Below are 21,178 nucleotides of genomic sequence, written 5' to 3' on the forward strand. Positions count from 1 at the left end.
TTCAAATGCATAGCATCTACACTAAATCAATAAATAATCATCAACAGGCATTTATTAAGTGCCACTAGATGCCAAACCCTGTCTTAGACTCCAGGGATATATTCATACTATTAATAATGATAATTACTATTATTATTGTTGCTATAATTAGCATTCATATATCATTTAAAGGTTTGTGATGTGCTTTGCAGGATATCTCATTTGATCCGTACAATATTCCTGGAATATAGGCACTATTATTATCCCCATTTTACAAATGGGAAAACTTGGGCACAGTTTGGGGTCAAGTGACTTTCAGGGTCATATTTCTTATTGTTGAATTGTTTCAGTCCTGTCTGACTCTCATGGTCCCATTTGGGGTGTTCTTATCAAAGGTACTGGAATGGTTTGCCATTTCCTTCTCCAGCTCATTTTACAAATGAGAAAACAGGCAAACAGAGTGAAGCGACTCACCAGGGATCACATAACTAGTAAGTGTCTGAGGCTAAATTTGAACTGTCTTCTTGACTCCAGATCTGCTCTCCAGGGCTGAATAGCTGAGAAGCATCTGAGACAGTTCTTCCTGACTCTAAGTCAAGTGCTTTGTACTATGCACCACCAAGAGAAAGGGAGGGAGGGAAGAAGGAAGGAAGGAAGGAAAGGAGGGAGGGAGGGAGGGAGGGAGGGAGGGAGGGAGGGAGGGAGGGAGTAAGGAAGGAAGGAAGGAAGGAAGGAAGGAAGGAAGGAAGGAAGGAAGTAGGGGGGGAAGGGAGGGAGGGAAGGAGAGAGGGAGGGAAGGAGGGAGGGAAGGAGGAAGGAAGGGAGAGACAGAGAATGAAAGGGAGAGAGAATGAGAGAGAGAGAGAGAGAGAGAGAGAGAGAGAGAGAGAGAGAGAGAGAGAGAGAGAGAGAGAGAGAGAGAGACAAAGAGACAAAGAAACAAAGAAAGGTGATGAGGGACCCAAATACATTAAAAAGTTGATAAAGAATAAATGTAAAGAAACTAAATTTAGAGCTAAAAAATTGAGTGATAAACCATAGAGCAAATGTTCATACTTCAGCCTACATATCTACCTCAAAATATTCTGGGAATTCTTAAATAAACTGGATTTGAGTTGGCCACTTCTTATGGGACAAAGTGCTATCCACAACTGCCCAGGAATAATATTAGCATAAACCTGAAAACATTTTTTCCAGAGATGCCAACAGGGCAAATACTCAGTTTCCAAGCTACCTGGAAGCTTTCAAAATCTAAGGACATTGCTAAGATCAAAGTTGCTTAGGGACAGGACAAGCTACATTATCAACTTTATAGCTTTGTCTACTGCTTGAATTGTACCAAGGAGACTTTCAGTGGTTCTAAAGAGAAAGTCACTGCATACAAACTCTTTTATTCATCTATAAAAATGTGATCCACCTGGACAATGTCCTCAGAACATTAAGTATAAAAGAATAATAGGAGGAGAGTGGACCATTTCTATCTAAACCCCATCAAAAAGATGAGAGGAATAAGTTTAATAATAATAGCAGCAGAAACTGATATTTGTATGTGTGTAGATATAATAGCTAGCATTTATATAGCTGTATATTACTAGGCAAAGAACTTTGCAATTATTATCTCATTTTATCCTAACAACAACCTTGGGTGGTAGGTGCTATTATTCTTTCCATTTTACAGATGAGGAAACTGAGGCAAACAGGTTAAGTGATTTCCCCAGGATCACACAGCTTAAATGACCAAAGCTGAATTTGAATTCTGGTCTTCCTGATTTCAGGTCCAGCACTCTGTGCATTATGGCACCATCTGGCTGCCTATGAAGTACTTAAAAAAATTAATGCTGTAGATACAACCTGTAGTGTTTATCCAACAGAATGTCAATCTGAGACAGCCAGAAATTATGGACACTGAATTGGGCTCAGTCTTGAATAGGAGAAGAGTAGCCTGGATTTCCTTCCAGAAACTGCCAAATTCCTTTAATGATCCCAAGCTTCTCATGACAAGAAATAAAAAATCCAGTATTTTGAGTTGGTTTGTTTTTGTTTTCAATATTACTAGTCCTATTTTTTACTTAATTTAAACCAAAATAACCTCAATGGCATAATATTTAAATTCTCCTTAAGACATCTGAAATATTAGTATCTATAACAACAATTCTGTGATATTTTAACCATCTTATTTAAATAATTCTATTCAATAAGAAATTCTCAATTGCCTCCTTTGTTCAAGGAAGGGGATTTCCTAAATGCTAGGAAGACAGACAAAAACAAAGTAGCAACCACCACCACCACCCACCATCAAGCAACTCAAATAAAAGTTGTATTTATACAGTTCTTCAAATATTCACCTAATATTCAATTCAATATTCAAAAATTCACCTAAAAGCTTTGTCTATAAAATCCTCACCTCTTTTCTTTCTGTCTCTTTTTTCCTTTACAACTATAATTTCTATTTTATATGATGTAACGTTTGATTTAATTCACATAGCAAAACCTTGCCTATCAGCTAAGCTATATCATACAAAGTAAAAGTAAATTGATAAAAATAATTAGTTGACTAATTAATAGATATATAGATGAGTAAATATTGTTCAGACATTTTATAAGCTCACACAGACTAATGAGCTAACTCCCTGAGAGAGTGGGCTATCTGGAAGGGCCACCAGAGTGTGAGTCAAGAAGGGATGAGATCTTGGCATCACACTATGTTTGGGATATGAGAAAAGTGGAGAAAGAACCCATCTGGGAAGCACTTCAGCCCCTGGCCACAAAGCCTAGAAAGCTGTCTGTTTATGAAATGGAAAACAGTTGGGCTTCTCCTAAGGTGGCCTGTGTCATGGTCAACAGTGGGCAAATGGAATTGGAACAACCCAATTAGAGGAAAGACCTGAACAGCCTTCCTTCCTTTCCCCTGTGAAGCAGAGAGGCTTAGAGGCACCTTCTTTCTGCCCTTGCCTTCTGTCTGCTTAGATAGAATTGAACGAAGTAACTGTCTTGTGTTTCTCTACACCACAGCTTGTGGTATTTTATAAGCCTGATTCTTTTTACAAACTCGTTTATTCCCAGTGAGATAAGTGTGCATGGAAGGACAGACCTGCAGGGTTTTACATTTCACAGATTATTCACATCCTAAACAAATTAAAGGAGCAAGGAAAAAATTACTTGTCAGCTCTATGGATAGGAGAAGGGTTCATGAATAAATAAGAGATAGAGAGGATCACACCAAGAAAAAAATGAACAATTTTGATTATATAAAAAAGGTTTTGCACAAACAAATCCAGTATAATAAAAATTAGAAGACATACAAGTAACTGAGGGAAAAATATCTTTGCAAATTTCTGTTTATATCAAAGACATATAAAGAACTGATTAGAATATAAAAGACTAATAGCCATTCCCTAATAAATAAATGGTAAAAGAACATGAGCAGTCTGTTTTTTTAGGAAAGAAATCATATGAAAAATTATGTAAATATAATCATTAGAGCAACATAAGTTGTATCAACTTTGAAGTTCCAAGTCACACCTATTAGACTGACAAAGAAGACAACAGAATTAAATGACAAATGTTGATAAGACTATGGGAAAACAGAAACAGATACACTGTTAGGGGAGCTGTGAATTATTGGGCCAGATATCTAGAATGTGATTTGGAACTATGCCCAGAATGTTATCAAAGGGGAGAAGTCCTTTGGCTCAGATATACCCTTCCTAAGCCTATACCCCCAAAGGAATCTGAGAAAAAGAAAAAAGAATCTACATATATAAAAATATTTACAGCAGCTCTTTACCAAAAAAAGAAAGAAAGAAACTAAGAGAGTGTTCTTCAATTGGGGACTGACTAAATAACTTTTACTTTATGAGGGAATTAGAATATTATTGTACCATAAGAAATGATGAAATGGACTTTCCTGCATGCTATCAAGACATCCCTATGGGCTATCAAGTCAGGGTTTAGCTTTACAAATGATACTATAACAGAATTTTAAGTTTGGGGCACACTTTAATTTCTCCTAGAAGAATGAGTCTTTGGAGGATGAAATCACTGAGAGCATGAACATAGGCTCCCAAAGCTAAATTTCAAGAGAAGCTAAGTTCTCAATTACCCAATTACCCAAAAGGAAATTGAAAAAAGCACAGACTCCCATGCTCCTTAACACCATTTAGTATTATACCAACATTCTACCAGTGCTGCCATATGGCATCAAAAATATAAGGGAATACAAGCATCTAAAGAATGAAAAATGAATATCACATGGAAAGCAATAGAGAAATTCATTGTAAGTGTGAGAAGGCTATAGTATATAACCAATGAGGGATTCTATGGAATAGCAAGAATCAAAGATATTATCAAGGAATTGAATGTTAGGAAAAAAAGAAACACTGGTCCCATAACAAACTGAGGGACTGACCAGTAGACAGCCAAAGGGTTCAATCAGTACTCTCTACATTTCAGAAGAAAGTGAGTGAAGTCATCAGCATATTGGATGAACCCTCTCTAGCAAACTTGTGAAGCTGCCAGGACAAAATGGCCCCAGAAGAGCCAGCATGGACAGATTGCAATCTGCAAGGCTGAAGGGATGTTCTGAGTGGATGAGAGCACAGAACCATGTCAATATTTAGACACATTTCACTTGCACCTGACACCAACCTTATGAAGAAGACACTCTAAAATGTCACCCTCATTTTATGAATAAGGAAAATAAGTCCACAGAAGCTTCTCAAGTAAAAGGGAAGGATAATTGAGAGCAGCTTATAAAAATGCAAAGAAGCCACAGTATCTTCAATTCCCTTTATCATTTGCAAATTAAACAAGCTAGCATTCTGCTTAAAAAAGAAATGACATTTAGGAAAACCTAGTGGCAAAAAGTCTTGGATCTGGAACTTGGAGATGTGTATTTGAGCCTCGGCTTTACTACTTATTAGTTATATAATGTGCAACAATCATTTAGACAGCCTCAAACATTAGTTCTGGGACCCTGGACAAGTTACTTCATCTGTCTGCCTGAATTTCCCACAAATGGGAATAATATGAGGATATTAATAAATAGCCATTTTATTATATAAATGAAATATGATGCTATTAACAAATATATAAATATACATAAATTATATAAAATATATATCACTATTAATAATAAAAACTAATAATAATAAGATGAGGATAATAATAACACCTATCTTCCAGGGTTGTGCAAGGGTATACCCACACATAAAATAATAAAATAATACACATAAAATAATATTTGTAAAAATACTTAGCAAACCTCAAAGCACTATGTAAATATTATTATTATTATTATCTCTCTTCTCTGAACCTTACAATTTTCATAAATAAGATGGAATTTTTTTAAACCTGTCCCATATAACAAATGGGCTAGGGTAAGTATAAGGATAGACAGCTAGGTGGTACAGTGTATACAGTATTGGACCTAGGGAAGCTTCTTTTTCCTGAGTTCAAAAAAGGCTCAGATACTTATTAACTGGCTGACTCTGGACAAGTCAATTAACCCTTTTTGACTCAGTTTCTACATCTATAAGATGAGCTAGAAAAGGACACGGCAAACCCTTCCAGAATCTTTGCCAAGGAAACCCAAATGGGGTCACAAAAATTGGAAATGACTGAAAATGACTAAACAACAAAAAAGTATAAAGATGAAATGAAAGACTGTGTATTTGGAAATGTTTAGTAAAGTAATATATAAATATCAGCAGTTTTACTATTAATATAGGGGAAATAGCTTACAATAGGTTCGTGGTATATTTATGAAGCGGACTTGACCTTAAGGAATAATTCCTAGTGCTTTCTCTCACAAACCTGTTCCATAAGTATAAATATCTCAGAAATATCCCTACAAATGGGCTATGACTCTATTTGGGGTTTTCTTGGCAGAGTTTCAGGAGTGGTTTGCCATTTCTTTCCCCAGCTCATTTTACTTATGAGGAAACTGATGCAAATAGGGTTAAGTGACTTGCCGAAGGTCACCCAGTTTGTAAGGGTCTAAAGCCCAAGATGGGCTTAGAAAGATGAGTTTCCCTAACTCCAAGCCAACAAGCTATCCACTGTGCCACCTAGCTACCCAAGAGCTTACTATGTACCAAGAATTGTGCTAAGAGAAAGGAATACAAGGAGAAAGACAGACTCTGCTCTCAAGGACTTTATGTTCTAACAGAGCGAAGAAAAAAACACATAAAAGTAAGGTGAAAATGGAAGGGAAAATTAGGGCTAAGAGGGGAGAGGGAGAGGAAGGGGGAGGGAGGGAGAGACGGAGAGACAGAGAGAGAGGGAGAGGAGAATGGAGTATGGTAGTGGAAATATTTAATGTAGCCAGGGGAGAAATTGGAATGATTAGGATGGGCACCCTTCTTAAATGGAGGTTCTGGGATGAGCCATCCAATCAGAGGGAGAGACTTCAGGAGAACAGAGAATTTCTGATCTATGAATTCCAGGGCTGATTGGGAGGCTTTAGGATGATAGAGGAAGACCTGAGCACAGCCTGGAGAGATCCTTAAACTCTAACTCCACTGTTCATTCCATTATACCATTGCTGCCTCCCCTCATTCCCTTCCTATTGTCCTTGTCATCACCCCCATAGGGCCCAACATACCACCTTCCTGAACTATTTCTAACTGATTTTCTCCCTCAAATCCATCCTTTACACTGCTGCTGGATTATCTTCCTTATGCATAGATCTATTTCATGCTTTACAGATGCAGGGAAATAGAAATTTAACATGGTGGATAAGTAATCTGCAGCATATTACCAATGATGGCTTACCCATAAGGAATGGAAAAAACTTCATAACAAGGACATATGTGGCCTGAAAAGGAAGTAAGCCTGTCAAATAGGAACAGTGACTTACAACACATGGATAAATCCAGGTGTTATACTGACGTTTGTATATTATTAAAAAGACCAGGAAGTTTTCTACAGAGGACAAGAAAGCAGGGAAGGCAAACTGACGAAGATGGCCAAAATGGAAATATTCAATATCAACCAACAAGCATTTATTAAGTACCCACTCTATGTCAGGCAATTAGCAAAGATGATAAAAATAGGAATATTTTATATCAGTCAACAAACATTTATTAAGTACCTACTATGTATCAGGAAAATTACAAACATGACAAAAATGAAAATATTCAGGATCAGTCAACAAATATGTTTTAAGTTTCAGTTATGTGGCAGGTGCTATGAGAGATACTGGGATACAAAGAACAGTAAAGTCAATCCTTGTTCTCAAGGACCCCAGAGTCTAAAAATAGGAACAATACACATTCAAACAAATGGGTGCAAAAAAGATGTATACAGGATAAATTAGAAATAATTAACAGAGGGAAGGCACTAGCATTGAAGAGAATCAGAAAAGGTTTCCAAGAGAAAGTAGAATTTTAGTTGGAATTTGAAGGAAGTTAGGGAAGCCAGGAGCCAGAGATTAGGGAGATTGTAGTCAGAAAGGAGAAGTTCAGAATTTAGGATGAACTGGAACTGTTCAAAAGTTTGTGCTATCATTCTATCTCTTCTATCATCTTGAACAATCATTTTAATGAGGATTTTTTAAAATTTTCTAAATATTAAAAATAACATCGTTTAGGGCACTGACTCTGAAGTCAGAGGACCCAGGTAAAAATTCCAATTCTGATGGTTTACTACCTGTGTGACCCTTGGCAAGTCAATTAAGTTTCCTGGGCTCCTGTTGGACTGAATGGCCTCTAGGGTCCCTTCTAGCTCTCAAGTTTATAATCCTTTGGTCTTGGGCTGTCAACTTACCAAAGGCATAAAACTTAAAGACGGGTACTTATAACCTTGAAGCACTTGGCAAGTACTCAATAAATGTCTGGCAACAGAACAGCATGGTACAATACAAAGAAGGCCAGGGCGTGTGCTTGAAATAAGGCTTTGCCACTCATTACTTATGTTAACCTCTAAGAGCCTGTTTCCTTATCTATAAAATGGGTATGTCAGGGTAGAGGTTCCAAAGATCTTTTTTCAGCTCTAATCTTTGATCAGATGATCTGTGCTAAGAGAGTGGAGTTGCAGCATGGCTAAACTCAAGGCTCATTTGCATTTGACTTTCCAATTGGACTTCTGTTTTCCAGTAGACTTGGCTTCTCTCTCCACTCTTGCTAATGTTATTAGCTGGCTAAAAGTAGTTTGCATTCTCCGAGAACACACCAACTGGCAACGCCAAGCATAATGCAGTGTACTGGACAGCAGCAGGGAGCCATCTAAAGAGGAATTTTGCTGCAGAGAGCCCAAAGTAGTGTACACACACACACACACACACACACACACACACACACACACACACACACTCACACACTCACACAAAACAGAGAACTATTCCGTTGCTTAAAAAAAGATAGGAACCTGAGATGGATCATACATTACCAGCTCTTTGGTCCATCCAAGCCAGAAGTCTGGCTCTGATGCCATACCAAGCAACTGAAAGAGGAAAATTATCCTATCCTGAAATCAACCCAAAAGGTTTGGTATCTGCATACCATCTGGAGGGAGTGGGGGTGGGGGTGAAGGCAGGCAATACAGAGGGGATTTGAAAATGGGCTCATTCCATGCCACTTCTCACTAAACAAGGATTCTAGTGGAAAACTTTCACTGATGAACCAGACTTTCCACTAAGAATAGCCAGAGGTCATTTTAAATAAAGATGGCGACTGAATGTGTTTGAATTTGTGTTTGAATAGAGGATCCCACCCCAAGACTGGCATCTTCTCTCCAATTCTAGTCTTTGAAATTGAATACTGAGAGGCTAAAGGATTTGCTTAAAGCTGAACAGCCAGTATGTATTGGAGGCAAGATTTGAATCCCAAGTTTTCCTACTATTGAGGTCAAGTTTCCATTCACACTAGGCTACCTTTGTAACTTGGTTCTTTAAGTAAAATAATTAATGAATAACCATCATTGCCATGCATTTGTTGTTCATAAAATTAGCTTTAAGAGCTGAAAAGATCCTTAGATGTTATCATAGGCTTAGAAGCCATCTAGTTCAACTCCCTTGTTTTACAGATGAGGAAAGTGAGGTCCAGGAATATTAAATGACTTACTCAAAATTACCTGAGTGAGCACTTAGTGGCAGAGCCCAGATTTGAACCTTGATTCTCTGGATATTAAATTTGTGTCCTTTGACTATAAAATAAGACAGCAAATAGCATAGTTGATAGATAGCTAGAACTGAAATCAGGAAAACCTGAGTTCAGATCCAGCCTCAGACATTTTCCCCAGCTGTTGGGCAAGTCATTTAACCTCTGTTTGTCTTAGTTTTCTCTGTTGTAAAATAGATAATAATAGCATCTTCCTTCCAGAATTGTTGTGAGGGTCAAATGAGATAATATTTAAGCACTTGTCACAGTGCTTGGTACATAGTAAACATTATATAAATGTTAGTTATAGCTATTATTATTGTTATTATTATGCTAGCCCAATAAACATTTGTTAATAATTCAAAACTATGCCAAGCACTGGGGACACAATTAATAAAAAGAAAAGCAATTCCTGCCCTTGAGGAGCTTACTGTCTAATGGAGGGAAGCACCACACAAAGGGAGGCAGGAAAGGGGTTATGAGGAAAGCACAGGAGACATCTTGTTCCATGGAACAGAAACCAAGAAGAGCGGCGGATACAAAGTGGAATGAGCCCAAAAAACCAGGTTCTGCCCTCTCTAAGGAAAGCTTTGGAATTCCACTCTCTGGCCTTCCAATCAGAGGAGAAAGAAGCTAAGAGAGATGATGTCAGTCAAGGTTTAAACTAGTAGTTTATTGATGAGATTAGGGGTGATGTGCTTAATCTGAGAGGAGCATCTTGTTCTATGAATTTCACTTACCTGCCACCTCTCTACTCAAGAGATCATTGATCTGGAGATAGAAGAGACATCAGAGGCAATCTAACCCTAAATTCCCTCATTTTATAGATGAGCAAATGAAGATCAGGAAAGGTAAGTGATTTGCCTAAGGTCCCACAGGTAGTAGAGGCATCTGGGTGGCACAGATAGAGTGTTTGGCCTGGAGTCAAGAAAATCTTAGTTCAAATCTGACCTCAGACACTTACTAGCTGTGCCACCTTGGGCAAGTCACTCAACCTCTTCTTGATTCAGTTTCCTCAAATGTAAAATGGAGCTAATTAAAGCATCTACCTCCCAGGGTTGTTCAGAGGATTTGTAAAGCATTTAGCAAAGGTCTTGGCACAAAGTAGGTGCTTAAAGTACTGTCTATTTTTATAAGGTATGTCAGAAATGGGACTTGTACCCAGATCTTCGGACTCAAAGTCTAGTAGTCTATCTCCTGAGCCCTCAGACCCATCTTTCAAGGCTCACCTCTAAGCCCATCTCATTTATGAAGCCTTCCTTGATCACCTGAGCCAAAAACATTCTTTTCCCACTCAATGCCAAGAACACTTACTATTTGTATCACTCATTTGTCACTTGGCATTGCTGATTGACAAGGGATAAGAAGGCATGGATCTGTGCCATCAGAGATGGCATATGATCTCATACCTCTATTGAAGAAACAGAATAAATTCTTCCTGACCTGCATTGTTATCCATCTTTATGCACATGTCAACAACACATCAAATATCTATTGAGCACCTATGTGATCTTGCATGTGACTAAATTACAAACCTCTTGAGAGCAAAGGCTGCATCAGGTAATTTTCTACCGACTCTACAGCTCTAGAGAAATAGAAGGGAAGGGTTTCAAAGCTTACTGATGATGCAGAAATTTAGAAAAGGCTTCTGCTGATCTGATTTTCTTGGTCCTCTAACTTTAACAGGTCTTGTCTTCTGAATTCAAATCTGGACTCACACTTACTAACTGGATGATTCCAGACAAGTCACTTAACTCTGTACACCTCAGTTTCCTCATCTGTAAAATGAGCTGAGAAGAAAATAATAACCACTCCAGTATCTTTGCCAAGAAAACCCCATATGGGGTCACAAAGAGTCAAACATGACTGAAAAATGACTGACCAACAACAGTTGCTGCCTTATACTAAATGGTCTATGTGCAAATTTTAGCATTTACTATAAGATATTGAGAGGTACTAAGAGTAACAATTGTTCAATGGAATTCCCGTGGTAGGATAACACAGATGGGAATTTATATAAGAAAAGAAGAATCAGGCATATTTTCCTCTCCTCGTTGGCTCTTTTGTCCTTGACTGCTGGGCTTGTTAAGGAATAATAAGTCTAAGGAGAATTAATGGCTTTACATAGAAGATTATGTTACCTTTCCTAGTCCTTATTAATTTCTCCCATTTTATAATCTTAGACCAGTTCAAAAAGCTACAGCCAGACCTGTGGGGTTGCTAAGTTCAAAGACAAGCCTATTTTTGGACTTCAGGGACCCAAGAAAGGCCAGATTCCATACAAAGCCAAGAGTTATATGTTTTACTATAAGCATTCCAGACCTATTCCACCTTACTGTTGTGCACATGATCACTCAAGCAATGCTAGCAAGTTAGTAATTTTATGTTTAAGGGAGAATGAATCAACACCGAAAAGGAAAAGTGGATGGAAGACTCAATAGAGTGGACCACTGAGCAGCACAAGAAATAGAGATATAGTAGCCAATGACTTTCTGACAGCAGGGATCTGGAAAGGCTTTCTGCTCAGACATTGAAGGAGCCTGGAGTAATCATTACTCTGATGTAGCCCTGTCACCTAAGCTATATTCAATCCACAGAATAGAGACCATTCCTGCTGTTGCTCCACTCCAATCAGTGGCTCCAGTTTCTATGGATTTAAGTGTTGGGAAGGAAACAAAGGTAGGGTTTTTGATGCTGCTCCACAAGTCTGTCTATCTGTCTGTCACTCTCTTTCATCCACTCCTCTCAAACTATTGACCTTTTCCTCATCTAATGCCTCCTTCTTTGAGAACTCTCCATGAACCAATCCCAAACACCTACATATATAGCTTCCCAGAACTTCTCTCCAAAATACCCAATACTGAATATTCTGGGATACCTGCCAAGGCAGGGCTACATAACAATTTTGTTATATGACCAGATACAATTCCACCAGCTCTCATGATTTACTATTGTTTGAACTTTTCATCATGTGCAATACCTTTATTTCATCCTAAAGTCTGTGAAACCATATGTTACTGACATAATCTAACATTACAAATGCAATCTTGACTTTTTTCCCCTTTCTGTTAAATCAGAAGTTCTTAACCTCTTTTGTATTGTGGACTCCTTTGACAATCTGATGACTCCTAAGTCCCTTTCCCAGAATAATATTTTTAAAGAATAAAATAAAAAAATCAAAGGATTATACTTTTTTCTACTGCAATAGGCTGCCTCAAACCCCATTTCCCACAAATGATGATAAAATGGCATGATCTCAAGGCTCTTCACCATCCCAATCACCCTCTTCTGGATACTCTCCAGCTTACCAATGTATTTCCCAAAGTGTGGTATACAACATAATAGATGTGGTCTAATCAGGGCAGAGTTCAGAAGAGTAATAATGGATGTTCAAACAAAAGTGATTCTGTGATTGAATTTATCATGGCATTTAACTAACATATTTGTGGGTGATAACTTGCTAGAATGGACCTTTCAAGTTACACCTCCATTTTAAAGGCAATACAATTATAAAGATATTCAAGGATTGGTTTGTAAAATATTATAGAGATTCCAAAAGCATCAGAAACTTCACATGATTGGGAGGGAGGACTGGAGGGAGGGTGGGAGAGAGAGAAAGAGAGAGAGAGTGGGGGGAGGGAGAGAGGGAAAGGAGAGAGGGAAAGGGGGGAGGGGGAGAGAGATGGAGAGAGACACACACTTTATTATTTTGTACAACATAAGTGTGAACATGGTTGTCCTATCATTTCTGAACTCTGCATTAGTTCATATTTTTATATATTTCTTTGCATTCTTCCTTTCTTAAGATACAAAATCTCTTTAGCCATTCATCAGTCAGACATATGAATTTCCCAGGTTTTCCTAGGACTGATAAAGCTATTGATATGTTTGCATACGTGAATCTTTTCTTCATTTTAACAGGATATACTGATGTGATATTACTTGCCTGTTATTCATACTACTGGAAAAGGCTGAGGCTGGTGGACTGCTTGAGCTCAGGAGTTCTGAGCTTTAGAAAGGCAAAAGCCAATTAGGCATCTGCTCTAAGTCCAATAGCAACAACAGTGTGAACCCCTAGGAGCTAATGACCACCAGCCTGCCTAGGAAGTGGATAACTAGCCCAGTCAGTAAAACAGAATGAGTCAAAACTTCTGTGCTAATCAATATTTGGATCTAGCCCTTAAGTGGACACTGTACCTCTAGCCTGAGCAAAATAGAAGGATCCAGTTTAAAAAAAATAGTAACAAGATATAGTCCTATTAATAAGACCACTGAATTAAAGGGAATATATAGTTTTGAAACAGTTAATATACACTCAATTCAATAATACATTAAACACTTGTTGAAAACCAACTACATGCAATGCACTATGCCAGATGCTAGGGATACAAAGGCAGAAAGGGAAAGAGGAGCTTCAGTACCGCTGAATAAAATATTGCTAGGATAGGTAAATACAAAGTATAATTTCTAGTAATGTAAAGAAATAAAGAGAAGGGGGCAACTAGGTGACTTGGAGATAGATTGTCAGGTCTGGAGTCTAGAGGACCTGGGTTCAAATTTGGTCTCAGACACTCCCTAGCTCTGTGACCCTGGGCAAGTCACTAAACGTCCATTGCCTAGCCTCATGACCCTTCTGCCTTAGAATCAATAGTTGGTATTAATTCTAAAATGGAAGGGAAGAGGAAAGAAAGAGGAAGGGGAAGGGGAAGGGGAAGGGAAGGGAAGGAAGTAGTAGTAGTGGTAGTAGTAAAAAGCACCAACAACTCAGGAAATTAGGAAAGGTTTTGTAAGATGGCAGCCAAGCTGTGTTTTGAAGAAATCTAAGAGGCTACCTGTACAAAGTATACATATTTATGTTATACATTTTGTAATTATATATAATGTATATAACCATATTGTTTTCCAACTAGATTACAATAGCTACACGAGCTATATAGTAAACCAATTTTTCCACAGCCCTGCCTACAATGAATTTTATTGTTTTTATTGAATTTTCTTGAATATATTGTTTTGTCAATTTAATAGATGAAAAGTGATATTCCAGAGTTGTTTTAATTTGCACTTCTTTCCTTACTGGAAGGTTTAAACAATTTTTCAATGTGGTTATTAAATTCTGTTTCTTCTTTTATGGGCTGCTTATGCATTTCTCTGTCCATTTATCGGCTGAAGAATTCACCTCATTCTCATAAATTTCTCTTAATTATACAAATTTATCTTAATTACTTATACATTTGGGGGTGTCTGATTTTTATCAGACATACTAAAGCCTCTTAAGTAACAAAAGCTAAAATAAGACTGCAAATATAGAACCTCAGAGCTAGAAATAACCCCAATAACCTAGTCTAACCCTTATGTAAAGTGTAAATCACCTCTCTTAAAACACTGTCTATCCTCTGCTTGAATGAAGCAGTGCCAGAGGACTCCCTACCTACTCACCTATTCCATTTTTGAAAAGTTTTGATCAATAAAAAAATATTTATTAAGTGCCCAATCATTTGGAAGTTCTTGCCTGGATCAGACTGCAACCTGCTTACCTGCCACAGGCAGTTGTTCAAGTAAAGCAGAGAGAGTGTGATAAAATCATAGACATAGAGTTGTAAGGAACTTCAAGAGGGCATCTGGTCCAACCTCCCTCATTTCATAAGTAGGGAAAATGAGGCTCAGAGGTAAAAGCATTTGCTTATGATCACTCAGATAAATAGCAGACCTAGGATTTGAACCCTCCAACTCCTCTGCCAGTGCTTTTTCCATTCTACCACAAATAATCATCTGAAGATTATTATTATTGCTTGCTGAGGTAGATGGAAGAGAGAGGTTACAAAAATTGAAAAGGCTGATGAACTGGAAAGTCAGTGTGTTTGAGAACACATTAAAATAAATATTGAAGTCACCTATAATCTCTGTAAATCTTATTGTCCCAGAGAAACAATTTCTTCAAACCAAAAAGCCACCCCCATGCAAATGAAGAGCTATGTTTACCTTGAAACAAAAATGCTTTGCTGGTATTGTGAAGTCCTGCCACCTGAGTAACTCCACCAGTCGTGTTCACAAGATCAAGCTCAGTGATAATGTCAAGTTGAAGGTCAGGGTCCATTCCAAAGCCCACCACTGCAAAGAAACAAAGAGACATTCCAGCTTTAAATACAAAACCAGGCTGGCAATATAGAAGACTATGATCAGGTGTGCAGAGAACATAGCTGCCTTTTGAGACAAGTACTTACTTTACCATAATAACACCCCCCCAAAAAAGGAAAAAGAAAAATCTTGATTTCTCCTTATTGCACTCTAGCTTTTTAATTCAGCTTTCTACACCCCCACCCACCCACACACCTACCCATGCTATGGGATTCTGGAAAAGACAAGAGAGCTCCTATGCTCCACCACCATCAGGGATGTCCCCAGAGTGCTCCCAATTAATCAAAACTTAACTGCCTGTAACAAAGGGGATGAAGGAGGCTTTTGCCTGGAGAAAGCAGCAGAAGCGGAACAGAATAATAATAATGACTGCCATTTCTATTGTGCTTTAAAGTTTGCAAAGCGATTTACATACATTATTTCATTTAGGTTTCACCACAACCCAGAGAGGAAGCTGCTATAGATATGATCATCTCCATATTCTAGAGAAGGAAATCCAGCGGCTCACCCATGGTCACACAGCAGGGCAGTCTCAAAGGCTGGATTTCCGCTATCTTCCAGACTTAGTCTGGCACTCTAACCCCAAGTTGTTTCTCTTAGAAGAGAAACAATTTGTGCCTCCTTCAGAAGCTTTCGTCCAGGATGACTTCCAGATGGAATCCTGAGTACACATCCCACCCACCTGGACTGAGGGCACTGGCCTGGGCACCCACCACCCATCAGAAGCTTAAGCCTTCCATTCTCTCAGAGAAAAGTAAGCAACAAAGAAAGCCTGTTTGGAATCAGGAGTTGGGGGGGGGGGAGCAGTGCAAGGTGGAATAACTTGTTCCTGATTGCAAAGTGATTCCCAATTATCAAAGGAAAAAGAAAAAGAAAATCCTAATAATGTCCCCGGCACATTCTACCCAGTTGACTATGCTAAATCATTCATTAAGGCTGGGTCTACACTTAGCATCTCAATAGTGCAATTCTAGTTGCGCTGTTGGAGATGCGTTAATCAGCTGCAGCTGTCAAGTTTTGCCTAATGGTTGTATGGAGGCTCTGGAAGCTTTGTAAATCTCACATTCAATTTGTCCTGTAGAGACCAGGGATGAAGGTCATGTAAGTGAGGTGAACTGTGATTACCATATTTACTTACATATTTTTTTTTCTCTCCTGTACTACAATTTGGAGAAAATATACAAACAAAACACTTGCTGCTAAATAATTCTATTATTTCCCCCTGCCTCAAAGACTTGCTGCCAGCCAAGTCTTCTCTGAAAGAAACCACCTTTTTCCTTGCAATATTCAAATAAAGGGTTAAATTAAAGGCACAGCTGGCCATTGGCTGATCTGGGAATAGGGAAAAGGGTTTGAATAATTACTCCTCTGCCCCTCTCAAGCTGTTTCTAACTCACTTCTCTCCCTGAATCTGTTTGCCTCCTTCTTTTATTAGCTTGGGGGTTGGGGTACAGGGATTTCAGTCCCCAAATATAAAGCTTGTAGTAGCTTTCTGGATGGTCTTCTCCAAGCCCCAATGAGTTAATCCCCACCCCTGAAGGGGACAGAAAATCCTAAACCATTCAATTATTTGCAAATCATCACATTCAGTTTTTTTGTCACGAATGTATATAGGCTTCTTTTATTGCAGTTTTCCTTCTTAGAAAGAGGAAAATGAATAAAAGTAAGGGAGAAATATTGAAAAATCTAGATGCCAATTAAATTTGTTATTCGTTGTTTTATAACCCTGGGTCAGACATTTATTCATGGGAAAGAAAACTAGAAATTTATCCCATAGAGGAGATTTAGTAGATGTAGCTATTTTCCCCCTGGGCACTTTAGTGGAATAATGGAGGTTACCAAGTTGTTATGGGCTCCAAGCAAACAGGTAACTGCCTTTAGCAGAGTGAGGAGGGTGTAAGTAGTACAGTTTCACCACAAACACTGCTATTGCATCTGAATTACCCCTCCATGATCTTGTTGTGTATCAAGATTTCTAACTTGGGACTTATTGTTCTCAGATTCAGGTCACCTCCCTCACAATGCCCAGCACATAGTAGGTACTGAGCCTTGAGCTCCTGGATTTAATCTCAGATCTACCACCCATTTTCTGGATTTGATATTGAAATTACTTATATGCCAAGAATGGGACATTGGGCTGGGACCATATTTCTCTTCCTCCTACTTCTAGACTCATAACCTATCTGTTAATTACCACTAATGCCCTGCAGGACTTTACTGTGTACTGATGTGCCCTTAAATGTTTAACAATCAATTCCCTAGAGGTGGGGGGAGTAGAGATGTATGCAAGACACACTTTTAAATTTAATCAGTTATATTAGCATTTTCTCCAATGTTTAAGTCTAGAAAAGCAACAAAATGATAAATCAAGCATCAATTGGTAGCCACTGCCAATTTTAGAAGTATATATGCTCATATTAATAATTTAACAATCAGTTTTCTCCAGCTGCTCTGAGCTATTTTAGCACATCCCTCAGAGTACTCCTGTTTCCCATCCAATCTCCAACTTTTCTAGTCAAATACCTCATTCCTTCTTCATCCTTGTCTTGTGTGAAAATGTGGTGGGGAGAGGGGTGAAATTCTGTGAGGAAATTGTTAAGGGAGGATTAATTATCTCAGGATTGCTCCAAAAATGTTAATTATACTAGTCAACTTTCCACAATAGTTTAATGTAATATTAATATAAGAAGAAACCTAGAATAACAAATAAAAGCCCAGTCTTGGAGTATGGAAGAGTTGAGTTCAAGTCTTGCTTAGGATATATTTTAGCTGGGTTTCTACAAACAAGTCACTTTATCATTCACCTCATAATGTTCCAGATGGAAAGTGACCTCTGCATTGGTGGGGATATCCACACGTAGAGTTCACTACATTGTTGTCATAGATCTAGATACATCTGCTCCCTCAAAATAGTAGGAATGAAAAATCTTGTGAGGTTATTAAGTTATCCATTTAGAAGATGGCATGATATGCTTTAATGATTAGTTGATGTACAGGGTTAATAAACAGATTCTGAGAAAGGACCTAAAAGAGTCAGAGAAAGATGAGTAGAGAAAGAAACTCCAACATTTCTTCTGTAAGTTGGATCTCTACTCTAAAAAGATTATAATGCTACAACATCTTTTTGAACTCATAAAGGGAAAGAATACAGATGGCAGAGAAGAATTCCACCAATGTGGTCAGCAAGAAAGAATAATTAGCAAAATCATTAGTCAAGATTCTGTTCATAAGACAGGAAATCTAACCTCTATCCTTGCCACCGGATATATAGATGAGTCACAGAAGACCTGACCCTCTGCAGCCCACATCACCATTTCCAGAGAACCTCTAGGCAACCAGCCAAGCCCACAAACTTGCTTCCTAAACCACTAACAAGGATGCTTCTTTGAGTAAGAAAGAATTCTAATCAGAAGAAACAATTCAAGTCAATAAGTGTTTATCAAGAGCCCATTATGTACAACTGATCCAAGGTCAAAAAGTTCTTCCTTAAGACTCTAAATGATCACCCCAGTGCAAATATTAATAATATGGAAATAGGTCTTGATCAAAGACACATGTAAACCCAGTGGAATTGCTCATTGACTACGGGAGGGGATTGGAGGACAGGGGAGGGGAGGGAAAGAGCATGAATCTCATAACCAAGGAAAAATATTCTAAAATCAACTAATTAAATAAAATTTTCAAAATAAAAAGTTCTAAACTTAGTATTTCTTGTGCTTTGACAAGAGTTCATCCAGCTCAGATCCTTGAACCAGTTCCAATCTGCTCCAAAAAGGACAGAACATCTGATCCTTCCAACTTACCCAGAGTGATCTGACAAGTCCTGTCAGCTTATATCTTGTGAATGCAAGGTGCAGTGAAAAGAGGGTCAGAAGCCATGATTTTATTTTCACCTTGAGCAGATAAGGCAAAGAATTAATAGGTGATTTGTCCACTCCCTGTTCATGTTCTGCCATCAAACCAGAAATAAACTCAAAGAATCTTCAAACCAATCTTTTTTTTTTTTTTCCATGAGGAACTTTGGGAAATGTGACCTTAGCTAAAAACAATAGATGTCCCTTCTCCAGATGGAGTGATTTTCTAAAAGTAAGCAAACAGCACATAGTTTCATGTTTTTGGCATCTAAAACAGTTTCCAAAAGCTCAAGACATTGTTGCTTCTTTCCTTTCACTCTATCACCATTGTACAAAAAGTCCATTCTATACTCTCTTCTCTGGAGGCCCCTCAAGAAATGCCCAGATGCCCTCTGAAGAAGTCCTACCATGTCTTTGTTTAATCCTTTAAATTTATTATATGGCTACTCTTCCCATTACCTATTCCTTACTTCTTTTTCTGAGGATAGAAATTTACTTATGATTCAAAGATAATTGAACTGTCCTTTTTTTTTTCAAAAGCACTGTTTCTAGGCACATACCAACAAAGAGATAAAAAAAAAATTATAACAATGAACACAAGAAAGGCATCTAGGTAGTAGGAAGACCAGTTTCAGAACTAGCTTGGTGATCCTGTGTAAGTCCCATAACTTCTGTTTGCCTCAGTTTCCTCAACTGTAAAATGGAGGTAACAATAGCACACTCACCCTCCAGAGTATTTTGTGAGGTTCAAATGAAATAATACTTGTAAAGTGTTTGTCACAGTGCCTGGCCAATATTAGGTGCTTAATAAATGTGTATTTCTTTCCTTCTATCCATATTCCAAAATAGTCATAGCTGCACATTTGTAGCAAAAAAAAAATGGAAACAAAATCAACGTGTAAATTCAATGATATGGACAACTCTGAATGGAGAAAGTTCCACCATCAATGTGGAGTACCTCATTGTCTTAGAGAATTGCCAAGGGCCATGATGGTGAACCTATGCCATACATGTCAGCATTGATACACATAGCCATTTTCCATGACAGTCGCATGCAGGCTTAGTGCACCTAGGGACCCAGGAGCCACCTGGGGTTGCTGTTCCTGCAGCCATGGCCATGTCCATGCCCATGCCTCAGCAGGCTGGGGGGGAGGGAAGGCTACACCACACACTGGTCTGGTCGTGGGGGCAGGGGCAAGTGGCTGGGCACAGGCTAGGTGGCTGGGGAGGAGTGGGGTAGGGAGGGGCAGGGGCAGGGCCAGAAGAAGACTGGGCAGGGCTCTGACCCAAGTGCAAAAGAGGAGTGCCTACAACAGATTACCAGACACTTTTAGCACCCTGAAAAATATAGCAATGACTTTACTCACAATTTTTTCCTCTACATACGTTTGTGAGACTTTATTCTCAGCATTAAATAATATCAAAACCAACAAAAGAAACAGATTGACAGATGAAGTTAGTAGCACTTGCTTGGGCTTGATGTGTACAAAATACCAACCTTCAATTGAAGATTTAGCTAATGAAATTTAGCAACAAAAAAGTCACTAATAGGCAGGTTAGTTGAAGAATTCCCTGTCCCCCTCACTTATCTTAGTTCACAGCCCCCACACAAGTTAAATAATATCAAGACCAACAAAAGAAACCAACAAACAAATGAACAAAGAAATCACTAAGCAGGTAAGTTAAATAATTGGTTTTTGGTTTATTAAATAGTTATATATATTACAAATAGACATTTTTATTATTTAATCATTTAATTAATTAATTAATTAATTGAAAGTTAATTAAATAAATAATTTTTTTATTTGAACTATAAATCTCACAAAATTATATGGTTTTTTTTCTCAAAGTAACACACTACCTGAGTTATGCTCAGTTTTTTGGCAAATTTTGACACACCAAGCTCAAAAGGTTGCCCATCACTGGCTTAGGGACCACTTAATCACTAAGAGGTGAGTAATTTACCCATGGGCACAAAGCCTATCTACTAGGAGATTATTAAATACATGATATATGGTATGTGAATGTAATCGGATGTCACTTTTCTAAAAAAAAAAAGCAATGAATATTGTCTGGAGTTCAAATTTGATCTCAGATACTTCCTAGCTGTGT

At 38.2% G+C, this 21,178-nt stretch overlaps 1 protein-coding gene across 2 annotated transcripts in view; it reads right to left on the reverse strand.

Moving 5' to 3' along the window:
- The window catches only part of NELL1 (neural EGFL like 1), a 947,998-nt gene that overhangs the window by 918,817 nt on the left and 8,003 nt on the right, over positions 1-21,178 (reverse strand). For both annotated transcript variants that reach the window (XM_007497168.2, XM_056802023.1), the window contains exon 2: positions 15,057-15,185. In XM_007497168.2, the coding sequence (XP_007497230.1) occupies positions 15,057-15,185 (129 nt within the window). The remainder of the gene's footprint in view (positions 1-15,056; positions 15,186-21,178) is intronic.

This window comes from Monodelphis domestica, chromosome 6 (assembly GCF_027887165.1).
Source record: "Monodelphis domestica isolate mMonDom1 chromosome 6, mMonDom1.pri, whole genome shotgun sequence".
NCBI classification, from domain to species: domain Eukaryota; kingdom Metazoa; phylum Chordata; class Mammalia; order Didelphimorphia; family Didelphidae; genus Monodelphis; species Monodelphis domestica.